This window comes from Ailuropoda melanoleuca, chromosome 2, assembly GCF_002007445.2.
Source record: "Ailuropoda melanoleuca isolate Jingjing chromosome 2, ASM200744v2, whole genome shotgun sequence".
Lineage (NCBI taxonomy): Eukaryota > Metazoa > Chordata > Mammalia > Carnivora > Ursidae > Ailuropoda > Ailuropoda melanoleuca.
In genome coordinates, this window is record NC_048219.1 from 20,186,842 (window position 1) to 20,206,342 (window position 19,501).

Consider the following 19,501-nt stretch of genomic DNA (forward strand, 5'->3'; position numbering starts at 1 on the left):
TTCTAGGGCGACAGAAGAACACTGAAAAGCCTCTGATTCTATCCCATGGCTGTGAAAACAAGCTCTTCCCTCTCCCTCAGTTGTGCAGGAATGCCTTCCGCATGGTGATGCGGACGGAGCTGGGAGGTATAGGGTTACAAGGAAATATTCGTGCAAATAGCGCTGATTGCTCCCGGGTTCGTGTGGATACCACCCAAGCAGGCCTTGAACTGGACGGAGAGAAGGCAAGGTAGAGACATCAGTGAGTCTGTCAGTCACCAGGCGGAACTGCTGAGTGACAGCTGGGCACTTAGTAGCTTTGTTCTAGGCAGTGTGGGCCTGAGAAGCTTGCAGCCTGAAAGCTGCGGCTCAGAGAAAGGAACCAAGGGTAAGACAGGCCCGATTACGTGTTTCAGAGGTGAGGAGGAAGGAGTGAGATCGAGAGGGGGGGTTTGAGAAAGACCTGTGCTCTGAGGCAGGGACCCTGATGAGTGGGGCAGGACACCAGGGGGCACGGGAAAGCACGCGGCTGGCTAGAGCATTAGCAGTACTTCTGAGGCACGTGTGAGTCGTGGGGCGGGGCGGGGAGAAGTGGGACAGAAGACTGGAATGGGGGCAGGGTCCCGTGATGGAGGCCTGGCGCCAGCCCTGCAAGATTCGGTTGGATGCAGCAGGGCCATTAAAGGTTCTCACAAGGGATGGAAATACCTGGTGGAAACATGGTGTTCTGGACTTCACTGTGAAGAATTAACAGCATGCAGAGCTTGCTTCTGGAATTTTTTTTTTTTTTTAAGATTTTTAAAATTTAATTGTCAGAGAACACAGACAGGGGGAGCAGCAGACAGAAGGAGAAGCAGGCTCCCCGCTGAGCAAGGAGCTGGATGCGGGACTTGATCCCAGGACCCTGGGATCATGACCTGAGCTGAAGGCAGATGGTTAACCGATGGAGCCACCCAGGTGCCCCTCTTCTGGAATTTCTATTTAAGTACCTAGAATTGAGAACTGTCTTCCTTTATTCCCTCAGTGAAGTTCATTTAGTTGTACCTGTTAAGCTAGTTACTCTGCTAGTCTCCTGAGATCAAAATTAAGTAAGTCTCAGTCCCTGCCTGTAAGGACATTACAGCCTGGTTGGGTAAGACACGTTCACAAAAGTAGTGCGCTAGGCGGTAAATATGCTGAGACGCAGGGAGCTATGGCTGGGTGCACAGTGCTGGCCAGCCTTTTGCAGAGCCCACATTTTGCCATGAAAGCACCAAAGTCCTCCTGAAATAGAACAAATGACATAATTAAAAGTTAACAAAGGGAAATTCTCCTGCCCCCACCTCTGCCCTTGATCATTGCTGTTATGCAGGGAGTGGTTACCTTGCCAGGGAAGGGCAGTGTTAGGGGGTGGGGGTAGGAAGGGCTTGGTGGAGGAAGCAACTCTTGAGCCTGGATTTAAAAGCTGTAGGAATGAGGTGGGATGTGCGTTTTAGGTAGAGGGAATAGCATGAACACAGGCATGGGTACCTGGAGAAGGACTGGGAGGAAGTCCTGTATGGAGCACCGAGTTCAGGCTCAGGGTAGAGGGATGTGATGAAAGGATTGTCTGCAGGAGAGAGAAGTGGCTGGATCTGCGTTCTAGAAGAGAACTCTGGCAGCAGCGCGGAAGAGAGGGGGCGAGGGAAAGAGCAGGTGCGGGTCCCAGCTGCCTCTGGAAGTTCAGGGATGGGGAGGTGGCTGAAAAGGCCGCATGGAAGGGGGGGTGATCTGAGCTGTGGAGAGAAGGATAGTAAGGAGGAGCAGATAGTAGGACCGGGGCATTTCTGGCAAAGTGAAGATTATGGGCAAAGGCACAGAATGTGAAAGATCCTGGCATCTTTGGAAAACCACTGGGAAGCCAGCATGGCCAGCAGGCAGGGCTTAATGGGGAGACGTCCCTCACTGGGCAGGTAAGTCAGGAATCAGGTCACACTGAAGAGTTCAGACTTTGCCAGGTAAATGAAGAGGAAGCCATACATGCAGCCAGTCTCAACATTTCCCAGGACTGGTAGCATACGGAGTCAATTCTCTGGCCAGAGTGGAATTAAACTAGAAATCAGTAACAGAAAGATAACTAGAAAATCCTTGTATGTCTAGAAGTCAGCGAGATGCATTTGTAACTAATTGTGTCAATGAAAAAATCATAATGGAAATTGGAGAGTATTTAGAACTAAATATTAAAAACGTGACGTTAGAATGTGTGTAATGCTACCAAAACCAAGGAAATCTATAGGCCTAAATGCATATATTAGAAAAAACAAAGCCTGAAAATCAGTGATCTAAGCATGGGTTTCAAGAAGTTAGGATATGTATAGCAAATTAAACCCAAAGAAGGAAACCAAAATAATAAAGAGTAGAGTTTGAAGGGAGAAAAAAACAAAACAAAACCAAAAAAACCCCAACCACCTTAGAATATAGAGGATTAATAAACCCCAAAGTTTGTCCTTTCGAAAGACTGATAAAACGGACAGACCTCTGGCAGGGCTGACCACAGAGGAATCAGGGGAGAGAGCGTGGGAGTACCAGGGCCAAATGAGCAACACCAGGAATGGAAAAGGGACAACGCTAGAGAAACTACAGACACTAAAAAGATAAAAAGAATATTACGAGCAATTTTATGCCAGAAGTTTTGAGAGAGAACTTCTGGCCTGGTGACTGGCCTTTAGTCCTCAGCTGGATGCGTAGCTGAACGAAGAGCGGATTTAAAGCTTTTGGCACAAGAAGGGAGGTGCAAGCTCATGTTGACCTGTTGGGGTGGGACTGGGGACTAAATCCTAATGAAAGGGCATGTCTTGTTCAAAGACCACCTCGGTTGGAGGAAAAGCAGCAAGCCATCCCGGAAGCGAGAACAGTGATGAAAATTCGTTGGGCGGTTTTTGACTGACTGTCAATGCTAGAAACAAAGCATCTGATAAAATCTCTCCCTGCCTTTCATTGCTAAGAAGGGAGAAGAAATCATTCAGTTTAGCAAACATTGCCGAATTCCCGCAGTATGCCTGAAACTTAGTCAAATGCCTGGGATATTAAATCAAATGAAGTCTGGAAAGAAGCGCTGCGCCCTGGACCCGAGCAGGAAGTGCTCAAACTTCCGGTCGTGGTATACAAAGCCCTTCGTGTTCTGATCTCCGACCACCTTTGCAGCCTCGACTGCCGTCTGCCGGAAGAACAAGGCTGGCATCCCTCGAGTCTCGGGGCCTCACCCCGCCTCTGCCGGCATCCGATCCTCACTCCTCCAGTTGCCAAGTCCAGTGGGATTCCCTCTTCCCTCATCGGGTCAGCATCAGCTTCTCTCTCTGCCGTTCCCAGCCTCCACTCTCCCCTGGCTCCCTCCCTGTGGGCAATCAGCATGCTTGCTTATTTACATGGACATAAAAATTGTGAACGCATTTTATATCCAAAATGAGTGCTTGAACGTGTCTGCTATAAACTGACTGGTTTAGAAAACGTGAATTAGAGACCCTTTTTCCATGTACTGTGAAATAGATTCTTGGAAATCATCATTTATGTTTAAATAAGTGAGACTGGGTCTTTTTGGAAACCACTTTTTTGATGCAGTAATCTCAAAATTAGACCAGAACTCGGGAATTACAATTTTTCATAAAATTGTGTGTGTATGTGTGTTTGAGCCATGATAAAATAAGGCTCATTTTAGAATGAACACCTATACTTCTATCATTCAGAGGCAATCTGAGGTAATTTTTGTCTTATTTTTTTTCTGAGCTGCTTCCTGCGTCCCAAACGTTTTTCCTTGTTGTATATAATTAATCACATTGATGTGTAGATATGTTTTTTTTTAAGTTTTCAGTTGTAGTCTGCTTCTTCCTCTCCCTTTGCCTCTCCCCCCAGCTTGTGTTCTCTCTCTCTCGAATAAATAATCTTAAAAAAAAAGGTTTTATTTATTTATTTGAGAGAGCGCACAAGCGTTGGGCAGAGGGAGAAGGACAGGGAGGAACAGACTCCTCGCTGAATGGGGGAGCCTAATGCCTTGGGGTCACAATCCTAGGACGCTAAGGTCATGACCTGAGCCAAAGTCAGACACTTAACTGACTGGGCCACGCAGTTGCCTCTAAATCACTTTATTAATGAATTTTTAAAAGATGTATTTATTTATTTGAGAGAGAGAGAATGTATGCACGCTCGCACATGCACACATGCGGGAGGTAGGGAGGGGCAGAGGAGGAGGGGGTTAGGGAGAGGGAGAGAATCTCCAGCAGACTCCCCCGCACTGAGTGTGGAGTCCACGTGGGGCTCGATCTCAGGACCCTGAGGTGATGACCTGAGCTAGAATCAGGAGCTGGAATCAGGAGTCGGAGGCTTAACCGACTGAGCCACTCAGGTACCCCCGATGAATTTCTTCATGCGATTGTGAACGCTCTCAGGAGTAGGAGCATGGAGTGAGGAAGGAAGAAGGGAAGGCTTTTGAGTAGTGTAACCACAGTGATTTCTCAATTACCTTAGTCCGTAGGCTCACATCTGACCCCACCTCTGGTGGGTGGAATTTTGGCTTCTGGTTGACATTCAACCTGTGGGGTTTTGTTTTTATTCTTTTCCCCCAAGGAGTGGCGAGATTCTGGCTCAACCTTCTTTGGCATCTTAGTCTTGTCCGACCGAGCTTACTACATGCTCTGGTCTCAGGGCTTCAGTTCTGACCCATCATGAATCCTTTTTATTTGTTTCACCTTAACTTTTCGCTTTGGAAAAATTACAAGAAAACCAGTAAAAAGTTGAAACCACAGTACAGTAAGCATGAGGATCCTTTCAACCAGATTTTCTAGTTAGCATTTTTATGTTTTGCCGTATTTGCTCTATCTCTGTAGACAGACACGTTTTTCTGTACTATTTGAAAGTTCAGTACAGAGTTTTTATTTTCAAGACTTCATTTTTCAGAGCAGTTTTAGGTTCATAGTGAAAATGAGGGGAAAGTACAGATATTTCCCATAAACCGTCTGCCCTCCCCACACGCACAGCCTCCCCCACTATCAACACCCCCACCATCCCCATTTATTAACAATTGATGAACCTACGTGGATGCCCAAAGCCCATAGTTTACAGTAGGGTTTACTCTTGGTGTCACACTGTGCGTGGCTTTGGATAAGTGTATAATGACATGTATCCATTATAGTATTATACAGAATAGTTTCACTGCCCTAAAAATCCTCTGTGCTCCACCTGTTCATCTCCCCCACCCCCTGGCAAACACTGATCTGTTTACTGTCTCCATCGTTTTGCCTTTTCCAGAAATGTCGTATAATTGGACTCATACAGTGTGCAGCATATTCAGACTGGCTGCTTTCACTAAACTATATGCATTTAAGGCTCCTCCATGTCTCTTCATGACTTGATAGTTTATTTCTTTTAGCACTTAAAAATATTGCATTGTCTGGATCTACCACAGTTTCTCCATCTATTCAACTACTAAAGGACATCTTGGTTGCTTCCAAGTTTTGGTGATTACAGATAAAGCTGTTGTAAACATCTGTATGCAGGGTTTTTTTGTGGACATAAATTTTCAGCCCCTTTGGATAAATACCAAAAAATATGATTGTTGGAGTGTATAGTAGAGTGTGTTCAGTTTTGTAAGAAACTGCCAAACTGTCTTCCAAAATGGCTGTACCACTTTGCGTTCCTGCTAGCAATGAACGAGACCTCCTGTCGCTCTACATTCTTGCCAGTATTTGTGGTGGTGTCAGTGTCCTGGATTTTGGCCATTCTGATAGGTGTGTAGTGGTATGCCATTGTTTTAATTTGCATTTCTCTGTTGGCATAGGATGTGGAACATCTTTTTTTTTTTCTTGGAAGTTTTTATTATATTTTATTTATTTTAATTAGCCTCCACACCCAACATGGGGCTTGAACTCCCAACCCTGAGATCAGGGGTCACATGTTCTGCCAACTGAGCCAGCCAGGTGCCCTGTGGAACATCTTTTTATATGTTTATTTGTCATCCATATATCCTTTTTGGTGAGGAGTCTATTAAGGTCTTTGGCCCATTTTTTAATTGGGTTGTCTGTGTCCTTCTTATTGAATTTTAAGAGTTCTTTGTATGTTTTGGATAATTGTCCTTTATCAGATTTGCCTTTTACAATTATTTTCTCCCAAACTGTGCTTGTCTTTTCATTCTCTTTATGGAGCAGAAGTTTTTCATTTTAATGAGGTCTAGTATAACAGTTCTTTCTTTCCTGAATCACATCTTTGGTATCGTATCTAAAAACTCACCGCCAAACCCAAGGTCATCTAGATTTCTCCTCCATCTTCTAACACTGTTACAGTTTTCTGTTTTATACATAGGTCTGTGATCCACTTTGAGTTTTTTTAAAGGTCTCTACCTAGATTCACTTTTTTGGATGTGGATGTCCAGTCGTTCCAACACCACTTATTGAAAGGACTGCCTCTGCGCCATTGTATCGCCTTTGCTCCTTTGTCAGAGATCAGTTGACTGGATTTATGTGTGTCTATTTCTGGGCTCCCTGTGCTGTCCCATTGATCTATTTGTCTCTTCTTTGGCCAGAACTACACTGTCTTGATGACTATCGTGTTATAGTAAGTGTTGAAGCCAGGAATGCCAGTCTCCCGCCCTTGTTCTTCCGCAGTGCTGCGTCGCCTCTTCTGGGCCTTCTACCCCTCCAGAGAGACTTTAGAATCAGTTTGTCAGTATTCATAAAATAACTTGCTGGGATTTGGATTGGGATTGCTTTGAATCTAGAGCCCAAGTTTGGAAGAACTAACTTCTTGGCAATATTTAGTCTTCTTACGGAATGTGGGATGTCTCTCCATTTTTTTAGTTCTTTGATTTCATTCATCTGAGATTACATTTTTCCTCATATAAATCTTTGGGGGGTTCTAATGTAAATGGTATTGTCTTAAATTTCAAATTCCATTTGTTCAATGCGTTTATAGGAGTGATTGACTTTTGTATATTAACCTTGTATCTTGCACCCTTGTGAAAATTGCTTATTAGTTCTAGGAGTTTTTTTTGTCAGTTCTTTCAGATTTTCTACATCAACAGTCATGTCATCTGTGAACAAAGACAGTTTTATGTCTTCCTTCCCTATCAGTGTATAGCTTATTTCCTTTTTTTTCCCCTCATTGCATTAGCTTGGACTTCCAGTACAATGTTGAAAAGGAGTGGTGAGAGGGGATATCCTTGCCTTGTTCCTGATCGTAGTGGGAAAACTTCTAGTTTCTCACCATTAAGTGATATTAGCAGTAGGTTGTTTGTAGCTATACTTTATCAAGTTCAGAAAGTTCTGTTCTTTTCTTAGTTTACTGAGAGGGTTTATCATGATTGCGTGCTAGATTGTGTCAAGTGCTTTTTCTGCGTCGATTGATACGGTCTTGTGCTTTTTCTTCTTTGTCAGCCTGTTGATGTTGATGTATTACATTAACTGATTTTCAAAAACCATATCAACCTTGTGTACCTGGGGTAAATCCCACTTGGTTGTGGTATATAATTCTTTTAATACATTGCTGGATTCAATTTTCTGATGTTTTGTTGAGGACTTTTATGTCTACGTTCATGAGCAGTATTGGTGTTCTTTTCCTGTAATGTCTTCATCCTAATTTGGTATTAGGGTAATGCCAGCTTTTTAGAATGAGTGAGGAAGCATTCCCTCTGCTTCTCTCTTCTGGAAGATATAGTAGATAATTGGTTTAGTGTCTTCCTTAAATGTTTGGTAGAATTCACCAGTGAACCCATCTGGGCCTGGTGCCTTCTGTTTTGGCAGGTTACTAATTATTTATTCAATTTCTTTAATAGATACAGGCCTGTTCAGATTGTTGATTTCTTCTTGTGTGAGTTTTGGCATATTGTGCCTCCAAGGAATTAGTCCATCTCATCTAGGTTATCAGATTTGTGGGCCTGGAGTTGTTCATAGTATTCCCGTATTTGAAAGTAAGGTGCGGAGTTTTTGATACTTTTTCTTAAATATCTCATCTTGCATTTCCTAAAAACAAGGATATTTAAGCATTCAACTTTGATCTCAGGGTTGTGAGATCAAGCCCCATGTCGGGCTCCACACTGGGTATGGAGCCTGCTTAAGATTCTCTTTCTCCCTCTGCCTCTACCCCCCCCCCCGAACAAACAAACAAACCCCAAAACCAAAAATATTCTCCTATATAGCCACAGTACCATTATCACACTAAGAAAAGTGACTTATTAATTACCCTATTAACTTCTTTTTTTCTTTTTAAGATTTTATTTATTCAAGAGAGAGAGCACATGAGTGGGGTTAGGGGCAGGGGAAGAGAAAGAAGCAGACTCTCTGCTGAGTGGGAAGCCCGATGCAGGGCTCGATCACAGGGCCCTGAGATCACGACCTGAGCTGAAGGCAGACACTTAACCGACTGAACCACCTAGGCGCCCCTCATATTAATTTCTTAATAACTAACTTAGTAATCACAAGGGAGAAAAAGTGGTCTCAGGGTCAGTACCTTAACCAGATGATCAAATTTAACCTCACCAATATGATAGTCTGACATTATATGCCTTCTACTGTGCTGCGGAAGTAAATACCCATCGTCTGCAGAGTGCTTGTGCCAAAAATGTTTAACCTGAATCTGATATTGAGGACATAATCAGACAAATCCAGCATGTAGGACATGCTGCAAGTCAGCTGACCGGGACTCTTCAGAAAAAAAAGTCAGTGACATGCATGAACAAAAATGGAGGAGGTGGGCTCTTCCTAACGAAGAGAGGTTAGGGAACAAAATAGCCATATGCAATGGGTGAACTTTAATTGGAACCCAGATGAGAGGAGAAAGGCCATAAAAGAACTTGAGGGGGCATTTGGTTAAATCTTAATATGTACTCTATGTGATGACAGTGAGTCCTTGTTACCATGTAACACTGTTAAAAGATGTGGTGATTCCGGTTCTAACTTGGTTTTTTCTTTTGGTATTTTTATTCTTGTTTCACTGAGCTAATGGGACCATATAGCTTATAATATATTTTAATAAGAATCAAAGCTGTTTTCTGTGCCATTCCCTTGTGGAGAGTTTTGCAGTGAATGTTTCCAGAAGACTGCACCTTGCTATAAGTGCAGGTGTGCGGGCCACTGAGTGACCTCCTCCCTCTGGCAGATTCAGGACCTTTGCGTTGCTGACCGTGAACTGGAGTTTTTAGGTTAGGGGCCAGAGACAGGACTAGAGTAGGAAAGCCCTGCATGAAGTAGGAAAGCCCTGCATGAAGGCATACATTATTCCTCTCTCTGAGGGAGATGGAACCAAGCATCCTGTGGATGTTCTAAAACAGACTTGTAAAAATCTGCAGTTACTCTGTTACAGTTTTCAACCCTTTCTATTATTTATTTATTAAAAGATACTATCTATTTACTTGACAGAGAGAGAGAAGGAGCACAAGCAGGGGGAACAGCAGGCAGAGGCAGAGGGAGAAGCAGGCTCCCCGCAAAGCAGGGATCCCCATGTGGGACTCGATCCCAGGACTCTGGGATCATGACCTGAGCCAAAGGCAGCCGCTTAACTGACTGAGCCACCCAGGTGCCCCTCCACCCTTTCTTTTATAGAGAAAAAGGACGCGGTAGGATTTTTGTTTCCTAACGATGACCTGTTTCCAGGACCCTTGCCACATCTTTTGTTCATTCATTTTTTAATTTATCATTCTATAAATATTTATTGTCTGCTGTGTGCCAGGTACTGTGCTAAGTGAAAAGTACTGTGAATAAGACGATACATGTCACCTGGAGTGTTTTTGTCTGTGTGGGGAAACCAGCATTAAACACAAGTCGGTACTCAGTTAATCTGTAGTAGGGGCTGCAAAGGAAAGGTAGCGGGGCTCTGGCAGGGAATAATAGGAAGACCGTCCCAGCCTGCACGTTAGCTCAGAGTATAGCTCTAAAGATGTCCGCCCCTCCACCTCCATCCTCTGCCTCTGGTGCTCCCCCTCCTCGTCTGCCTGATTCCCTTACCTTCTCTTCCCTAGTTTTGGAGTCAGAACCGGCCTGAGTATCCTTGAGTACTTTGGATGTCAGTTTATAAAGCTAGTTCATTACCATGCTGAATTTAAAGACACATTCTTCTCTAATACCAGGTTCTGCCTATTTTTCAAGAGAAGCTGGAAATCTAGATTTTTATGTGAAATCTCCTGACTCATAAATATTAACAAATTCAAAAATTTTCATACACTTTGCAGGCTAAACGTAACACGTCTGAGAGCCTCCAGTTTGCGGTATCTGCTGGAGGGGACAGAAATTCAGGTATAGGAGGGTTCTGAGTCAAAAAGTTAGGCAAAATTCCCTTCTTCTTGTCTAGTCCTAAATTAAAAAAAAGTTGCTAAATAAGAGATTGAGAATACTAAGGAAAGAAACCAAAAGAGGGTTTTAAAAACCAGGTCCTTTTTATGTTTTCCTCAGTATAATAATTAAGTAATAAATAATGATTACCGTCATTGATTTCTTAGCCTCTGCTGAGGTTTCTTTCTTGCTCTCATTAAAAAGAAAAAAAAAAAACAAACCCAAATCTGAACAGTAAAGTTCCCTGTGTTCAGAGGAGCAGACAGAAGAGATGTGTCCATGTTTCCCTAGAGGGAACGTGATGTGCCTTCCACTCTCCTCCCCCTTTTCTTTAGGTAGCAGCTTTCTTGAGATATAATTTACATATGATACAGCCCACCCTTTGGAAGTATACAGTCAAATGGTTTTTAATGTATTCACAGTGTGCACACATCACTACCCTGAATTTTCGAGCATTTTCATTATTTTAGAAAGAAACCCTGTACCCATATGCAGTCACGCTCCACTTTCCCCCAACCTCTCCTCGCCCTAGGCAGCCACTAATCTACTTTCTATCACAATAGATTTGCCTATTTGGGGCATTTCATATAAATGGGATCATACAGTATGTGGTCTTTTGTGACCAGCTTTCACTTTGTATAATGTTTCCGGATTCATCCATGTTGAAGCATGTAACAATCCTTCCTTTTTATGGTGAGATGACCCTCCGTGATACGGATATTCCACGTTGTGTTTATCCGTCTATCAGTTGGCGGACATTTAGGTCGCTTCTGGTTTATGGCTATTGTGAATAATACTGCTGTAAACATTGATGTTTGGGTTTTTGTGTGGACATTAAATTCTCTTGGTAGGTAGACACCTAGCAGTAGAATTGCTGAGTCGTACGGTAACTCTGTATTTAACCCACTGAGGGGGCCCCCAGCTGACTCAGTCGGAAGAACCGGGGACTCTCAATCTCAGGGGTCGTGAGTTCAAGCCCCACGTTGGGTGTAGAGATTACTTAAATAAATAAATAAAAAATTAAAAACAACAACCCGCTGAGGAAATCCCAGACTCTTTCCAGAGTTACCTCACCATTCTGCACTCTCACCCGTGATGTATTCCGTTTCTCCCCGCCTTCTGCTCTTAGTACTTAAGATGAACGATAGTGACGGCAAACGGTTAACAGCTTTTCATTTCTCGGCTGGGGTGCTGTGCAGTGCATAGCCTCCCTTTTTAAGTAGGAATATTACAAAGTCATAGATAAAATTTCTCATGACAAAATACAAAAATTTTGTTGAGCAACCTTTTACTTTATCTCCTCCCTTTGCCTTAACTGAGTTATCACTGGAGAACAGAATGGCACCGTGTATTTATTTATTTATTTATTTATTTATTTATTTATTTATTTTAAAGACTTCTAAAAAATTTTTTTATTTTTTTAAAGGTTTTATTTATTTATTTGACAGAGAGAGAGCGTACAAGCAGGGGGAATAGCAGGCAGAAGGAAAGGGAGAAACAGGCTCCCCACAGAGCAGGGGGAGCCTGATGTGGGACTCGATCCCAGGACCCCAGGATCATGACCTGAGCCAAAGGCAGATGCTTCACCGACTGAGCCCCCCAGGCACCCAAGATTATTTTTTAAAATAATCTCCATACCCAACATGGGACTTGAACTCATGATTCCAAGATCAAGAGTCACACACTCCACCCACGGAGCCAACCAGGCATCTCAAGTACCATACTCCTTTTTTTTTTTTTTAAGATTTATTTATTTATTATTTGAGAGAGAGAGAATTTCAAGCAGACTCCCTGCTAAGCAGGGAGCCTGACTTGGGGCTGTATCCCACGACCCTGAGATCATGACCTGAGCTGGAATCAAGAGTCAGATGCTCAACCAACTGAGCCACCCAGGTGCTCTTTTAATGACAGCCTACCAAGTACATCCTTTTTTCCAGATGAAGAACAAAATGTCATATGGCAAATGACTGAAGAGTCTCATCCTGTCCGAGGGTCTCTAGCACATGTGAATAATGTAGGCTGTGTTCTCACAGAGATGTATCTCTTTTTTTATTTGGATTTTTAAAAAGTTATATTGGATTTTTTATTTTATTTTTTTAAGGATGTTATTTATTTATTTGACAGAGAGAGAGACAGCCAGCGAGAGAGGGAACACAAGCAGGGGGAGTGGGAGAGGAAGAAGCAGGCTCCCAGCAGAGGAGCCTGATGCGGGGCTCGATCCCAGAACGCCGGGATCACGCCCTGAGCTGAAGGCAGACGCTTAACGACTGAGCCACCCAGGCGCCCCAGTTATATTGGATTTTAAAGCAAATCCTAGACATCTTGTCATTTTACCCATAAGTACTTCAGTATATATCTAAGAGAACTTTTTAAAAATAGAGCCATCATGTTATTACCTCATATTAACCTAATTCCTTAATATCTTCTAATACCTAATCCATATTCAAATGTCTCTAATTATCTTAGGGATGCCTTTTCATAGTTGGGTGTTTTTTTTTTTTAATCTGGGTTCAAACAAGGTCCACACATTTGGTTGTCATTTAATTATCTTTTATTCTAAACTAATTATTTTTGATAGACCATATTTGGATAAATAACCACAAAATAACATAAGACAATATCTAGTAAGGCATTAAGTAAGTAGGATGTGGTCAAATGAGTCACCTAGGTTTCTAATAGACTCTTCATTGGCTCTGTTGGTCGATATATGACAACTAGGTCAGAGAACCAGATCAACTGGCTTTAAAGCCCCATTCCTACCACTGTAGGCTATGTAATCCTGTGCAAGTTAATTTGGTGTTTGTTCTTAGTGAAGTTATACATGTGCGTAGTTTAAAAAAACAATTCTAAAAGGCTTGTTACCAACAAAAATGAACAAAAATAAAAGTACTCCCCTGTTTCCACAACTACTTGATTTCCTACCTCTAGGAGGCATCCAGTTTCAACTCTTCTAAGTAATTTGTTTGGTATTTACCTCCAGATCCCTAATTAACATATTGTCAGTTGTTAATATTTCTGTTTTAGGTATTACCTGTTGACTTTCTACAGTGGGAGGTGAGGATTTAGTACTCTGTCACACTCACAGCTTCTTCACCATTGATAGGAAGTCCATCCTCCCATCCTTCTGATACAGTTATGGCAGCATTCAGTCCATATACTATGCCCATGGAAATGCTGTTCGTAGGTAACAAGATATACTGTTTTTTCACTGCACATTTTGTTTTTCCTGAAGTCAATTAACAATCTTGCCTTTTATTTTGCTTAGTTTTCTGTGTATTTATCACTAATTCAGTCCTAAACTCATCCTCAGTTGTATGAATCTGTTCTCCAAATGTTCAGACACATTAGGTGGTCTCTCAGTTTCATTTTCTTGAATAAAATCTCTCTAGGAGGCTTCTGACAGGCACTGTTCTGGACTGTTTGCTGTTCATCCCTGCTGCTGGGCTATGTGGTCTTGGAGTCCCCCTCACTGTCATCCTCTTCTGTTATATCTTGTTTCCTGAATCCCATGTTTTTGTTGTTGTTGTTTTCATTTTCTTCTTCATTTAGTGGAACACATCCTCTGATAATTGCCTCAGAAAGAATGCGTGAGGTACATTTTTGAGACCTTGCCTTTACGGAAGTGTCTTTATTCTAAACTCGTACTTAATTGATAGTCATGCTGGGTATAGAATTCTCGGTTAGAAATTATTTTCCCTCAGGGGCACCTGCGTGGCTCAGTTGGTTAAGCATCTGACTTCGGCTCAGATCATGATCTCGGGGTCCTGGGATTGAGTCCCTCGTCGGACTCTGCACTCAGTGGGGAGTCTGCTTGACCCCTCTCCCTGTCCCTCTCCCTCTGCCCCCCCCGCTCGTGCTCACTCTTTCAAATAAATAAGTAAAATCTAAAAAATATATATTTTCCCTCAGTATTTTGAAGATATTGCCCCACTGCATTCTAGGCTTTCAGTGTTCCTGTTGAGGGGGTCTTATGCCATTCTGATTTATTTATTATTTGCATAAAACCTGTTGTTCTCTCTGGAAATTTGAGTGTTCTGAAATTTCATGATGCTGTACCTTAGTGAAGGGTTATTTTCATACTGTGCTGTACTCTCAGAGGTCCCTTCAAGCTAAAAAAAAAAAAAACACAAGCCCTTTAATTGTGGAGAAATTTTATTGAATTATTTCTTTCAATATTTTCTCCCTTCCATTTTTTTCATACTTTCTCTTCCTAGAATGCCTATATTCAGATGTCATGTTTCCTAAACTGGTCCTCTAATTTATTTTATTTTAATTTAATTTAATTTAATTTAATTTTTTTTAAAGATTTTATTTATTTGACAGAGATAGAGACAGCCAGGGAGAGAGGGAACACAAGCAGGAGGAGTGGGAGAGGAAGAAGCAGGCTCATATCGGAGGAGCCTGATGTGGGGCTCGAGCCCATAACACCGGGATCATGCCCTGAGCCAAAGGCAGACGCTTAACCGCTGTGCCACCAAGGCGCCCCTAATTTTATTTTTTTTAAAGATTTTGTTTATTTATTTGACAGAGACAGCGAGAGAGGGAACACAAGCAAGGGGAGTGTGAGAGGGAGAAGCAGGCTTCCCGTGGAGCAGGGAGCCCGATGTGGGGCTCAGTCCCAGGACCCTGGGATCATGACCTGAGCTGAAGACAGACGCTTAACGGCTGAGCCACCCAGGCGCCCCTGATCCTCTAATTTTTTTTTTTTAAGATTTTATTTATTTATTTAACAGAGATAGAGACAGCCAGCGAGAGAGGGAACACAAGCAGGGGGCGTGGGAGAGGAAGAAGCAGGCTCATAGTGGAGGAGCCTGATGTGGGGCTCGATCCCATAACGCTGGGATCACGCCCTGATCTGAAGGCAGACGCTTGGCAGACGCTTAACTGACTGCGCCCCCCAGGCGCCCCCCTGGTCCTCTAATTTAAAAAGAAGTTTTTTCTTGCCTGTTTTCCATCTGTCTTTTGCTCTACATTCTGAGAGATTTCCTCAACTTATTTTCCAATCTTTTTCACTTCTTCTATCCTGTTTTAATTTTCAAGAGTTATTATTTTCTTTTTATTCACTAAATGTATTTTTTTAAAAAGATTTTATTTATTTGACAGAGAGAGACACAGCAAGAGAGGGAACACAAGCAAGGGGATTGGGAAGAGGGAGAAGCAGGCTCCTCGCTGAGCAGGGAGCCCAATGCGGGGCTTGATCCCAGGACCCTGGAATCATGACCTGAGCCGAAGGCAGAAGCTTAACGACTGAGCCACCCAGACGTCCTTAAATGTACCGTTTTGAAAAATTGACATGTTTTACTTGTTTCATGAAGTGTCTTCTCTCTGAGGATCTTAATGTCTTTTTTCGCCTAAGTTTTCATCTTGTGTATTTTCTGTTTTTCCACATCGCATTTATTTTCCAGTTGTTTTGGTCTCTGTCTTTATGTTGGATACTTTTTTCTTTCTTTCTTTTTCTTTCTTTCTTTCTTTCTTTCTTTCTTTCTTTCTTTCTTTCTTCTTTCTTTCTTTCTTTCTTTCTTTCTTTCTTTCTTTCTTTCTTCCTTCCTTCCTTCCTTCCTTCCTTCCTTCCTTCCTTCCTTCTTTCTTTCTTTCTTTCTTTCTTTCTTTCTTTCTTTCTTTCTTTCTTTCATTTTATTTATTTATTTCACAGAGAAAGAGAGAGAGCACAAGCAGGGGGAGCGGCAGGCTCCCCTGTGAGCAAGGAGCCCGATGCAGGACTCGATCCCAGGACCCTGGAATCATGACCTGAGTGGAAGGCAGATGCTCAATGGACTGTGCCACCCAGGTGCCCCTGGATACTTTTTTCTAATGTCTTGTGATCTCAGCCCATACTTGAGTGTGGTGTCTTGTTTTTAGGACTGTTTGCTCTCCGACTTCCAGTGGTACCTGGGGTGCTCAGCAGTTGAGCCTTTGGGGAGTTCTGTGGGACATTTCCGGTTATATGTCTGCCTTCCCCACTACCAGTATAGGATTTAGCTTTGTGGGAGGCTTGGTTAGCCAGTTCCTCTCGTGTATTTGCTTTCCAGCTTCAGAACTCTTACTGCTGGTGTCTCGCCTCTTGTTTTCTTGGTCTGTGCGTCCTTCTGCTTTACAACAATCTTTTGTGTCCCGTAGAGGGCTTCGGAAGGGAGTGCAGGTATGGATGTGTGCCCTTTAACTCAGAGGGCAGCAAACTGTAGTTCTCGCACTGAATCCAGCCCTTTTCTCTTTTGAGGGCCTAGGACTCAAGCTTCCCTGTGTTCCTGCAGTTCCAGAGCTCATCCGACGCCTCACTCAGTTTCGGCACATGCCTCGTTCTGCTGCTTCTGTTGCCCACGTGGGTGTGTAAGCAGTGCCAGCCTCCTTCCCTTCCCCCCCTCCGAGAGGGCAGTGCGTAGTAGAATTCCAGCGACTCCCAGACTGCCTGGTCTCCCTGTGGGTGCTGATGCCCCAGGGGGTGGCCTGCCCCTGATCCCCAGCCAAGTGCCTTTTGTCTCCTGGATGATATAGCACTTTCTTTCTCAATTTCATGGTGACTCACTTTTTAAAAATAGTGTTTGATGTGTCAAAGCCTTTTTTGAAAGTCTAAACCGATTGTATTGACGAGTTCCCCTTTAGTCACATGCATTTTTACCTCCTGAAAGAAACTCTAATATATTAATTAGGTATGATTTTAGCTTCCTGAAACCACACACCCCTCACTTTCAATGCTTCAGTGCCTCTCCTAAGCTGTTCCCACCCTACCAGCACAGCCTGTCCTTTAAGGTCAAACCAGCTCAAACACTATCACCTCCATGCTTTACTAGGTTCTCCCAGCAAAAACTCTCCCTCTTGCCTCTGAACTCCTATAGCAACTTCTCTATATTCTCCTCGTAAACTCTTCCATGTCAGGGACCATGGCTAATCTTCCTGCAGTCTCTTGAGCTTAGTAAGAACCCTGATAAAGGTTTGATAAGTTAAATTAATGAAATAAACCTAAGAAACTTATTAAAATAAGTCTACTCTATCTACTATATTGATTCCCAGCTGAGTCTGCCATCTGCTCGTTGTACAGAAACGATTCCCACTGGGGTTACAGATGTCTTCCAAGTGAATAATTCTGTATCTTTTTCATCCGTCACTTTCTTCCACCTCTCGCCGCATTTCAACATTCCTTCTTGTAACCAATTCTCACCTCCTCTGGCTCCCTCTGTCCTGCCACTCTTGTCTCTTTGATTATCACTGATATCTCTTCCATATACCATATTCCCCTAAATTAATGGTTGTGTTTTATTTTCTGCCCTCAGACCTTTTTTCTCTGTATCTTCAGAAATCTCATTTACTGTGGTTTTATTTGTTTGGATTGGGGGAGAGAGGGGAGAAATTGAGGAGCTGAGACTAGGGGTTAGAACCCTCCCCCCAGGATCTAGGCAATGGAGACTGTAGAACAAGAAACAGCCACGTGGCCATTAAAGTATCAGTTCTGCGAATAGACCGATAAACCCCTACGGCTGAGGCTCTTCTGTAAAGCCAGATTAGAGGACACACCTTAGGCCCAAGGTCCAAGCAGGGCCTTCCACTTCTCCTGAGACTCAGGCCCCGTGGGGTGAGTTGTGCTTGGAGCACAGCCTGGTGTCAGATCCGCACGTTACACCCAGTCATTGGGAAGGCAGAGAGAGCTCCAAGGTATTAAAGGGTGAGGACTGGAAGGTAGAGGAAGTGAGCCCACTCACACTACAGATGGCTCCGTGATAGCAAGAGACACAAAAAGGAGAATCTCAGTTATAGGGGAAGCCTCAAAGGAACCGAGGAAAAGCTGAACCCTGAGGTCTGGCGGAAAGGTGATCTGCTATGTGGTCGAATGCCACAGACACGGGCACTGGAAGAACATTCTGGATTTAAGACACTCTTTAAGGTGTCTTGTTGCTCTCAGTGGCAGGGTTGTGGCTTTCACTCTGATCTCTGCCTCCAAGGTGGGCCCTAGGGCCCGGCATCAAGGCTGGCCCATGGCCTCCCAGTCTTTGGTCTTCTTTGTCGGCTTGTGTCTCCCCAACTCTCTGTACTTCCCAGTCAGGTTTCCCAGACTCTGTCTGCCTCATAGATGGATGGTGATCAGTCTGTGGATTGCCCGCCCCTGGGTCAGGTACCCACTGTGGTCCAGTGGTCAGTGGCCAGAGGAGAGGGAGGGTCATGGGGTTGAGATGAAGGCCACTCCCAGTCAAGCAGCAGTCACCATCTAGTTGCCCGAGCCCCAAATGTAGATACAGTCCTCCTCCTTCCTCATCTCTCACTCTTGTCCCACCAGTCACTCGTCCTATAAAGTTTCCCTTTTGAACATCTCTAGCATCCATCCTTTTTCTCTTCCTGTTGCCACTGCCTCGGTTCAGGCTGCCGTGTCCTCTCCTCTGGGATGAGTGTTCTCCTCCTTATCGATCTCCCTGCCTTCAGTCTCCCTGCCCTAATCTGTCTTTTACTCCTTTGCCAGAGTAGTCAATTTCGTTCCCACATAGCAGTCAAAATTTATATTTAAAAAATAAATCAGATCATGTTACTCCCCGGGTTGAAGCTACTGAAATACAATCAGACTCTTTCTCTGGCCTCCTACATAGGGCCTCCCAGGGATCTGGTTCCTGTCTTCCTCTCTGACCTCATTTCCCGCCCTCCTTGTGTTTTCGGTGCTCTGCGTTCCAGCAACACTGGCCTTCCCTCTGGTCCTTAAATGTACTAAGATTGCTCTACTTGCTTTTCCTTTGGCCTGGAGCTCTTTTTTTTCCCCCTTCATCTTCTCTTCGCTGGCTCCTGTCTTCAGGTCTCAGCCCACATGTCACCTCCTCAGAGAAGCCTTCCTGAAGCGTCCCATCTCGTATGGCCTGTACTTCACCCTTGGTCATTGTCACATCATTGAACATTCATGTCATTGAACATCCCGTCACCACATTGAACACTCACCACTGTCCTAAATTGTTTTGTTCATTTGTTTACTGATTTTTTTTGTCTCCCTGCCTAAAACATAAATTCCTCGAGAATAGGAATAGTCTTGTTCTTTCTAACCATTGTAACCCTCAGTCTGGTGTGTTGGAGCTGCTTGATGAATGTCTGTTAAACTAACAAATGGTGAGATATCTCCCTCATTACTCTTATTTCCATCCCTCTGTGTTATGCTTAGCTTTTTACCCCCAACTTTATCAAGACATAACTGACAGCACTGTGTAGGTTTAAGGTGTACAGTGCGATAATTTGGTATCCGTCTGTCTTCCTGAAACGATCACCACAATAAAGCAAGCCCGCACGTC

The 19,501-nt window shown here is 43.5% G+C and overlaps 1 protein-coding gene across 6 annotated transcripts in view; it reads left to right on the top strand.

Moving 5' to 3' along the window:
* ST3GAL3 (ST3 beta-galactoside alpha-2,3-sialyltransferase 3) overlaps window positions 1–19,501 on the top strand; it is a 176,302-nt gene that overhangs the window by 37,629 nt on the left and 119,172 nt on the right. For 2 of the 6 annotated variants that reach the window (XM_034650868.1, XM_034650877.1), the window contains exons 1-2: window positions 16,008–16,035; window positions 16,472–16,570. The exons of the other annotated variants lie outside the window; for them this stretch is intronic. In XM_034650868.1, coding sequence (XP_034506759.1) covers window positions 16,011–16,035; window positions 16,472–16,570 — 124 coding nt within the window. In that variant the 5' untranslated portion in view covers window positions 16,008–16,010. Of the gene's footprint in view, window positions 1–16,007; window positions 16,036–16,471; window positions 16,571–19,501 lie in introns of those variants that run through there. 6 annotated transcript variants of the gene reach the window in all.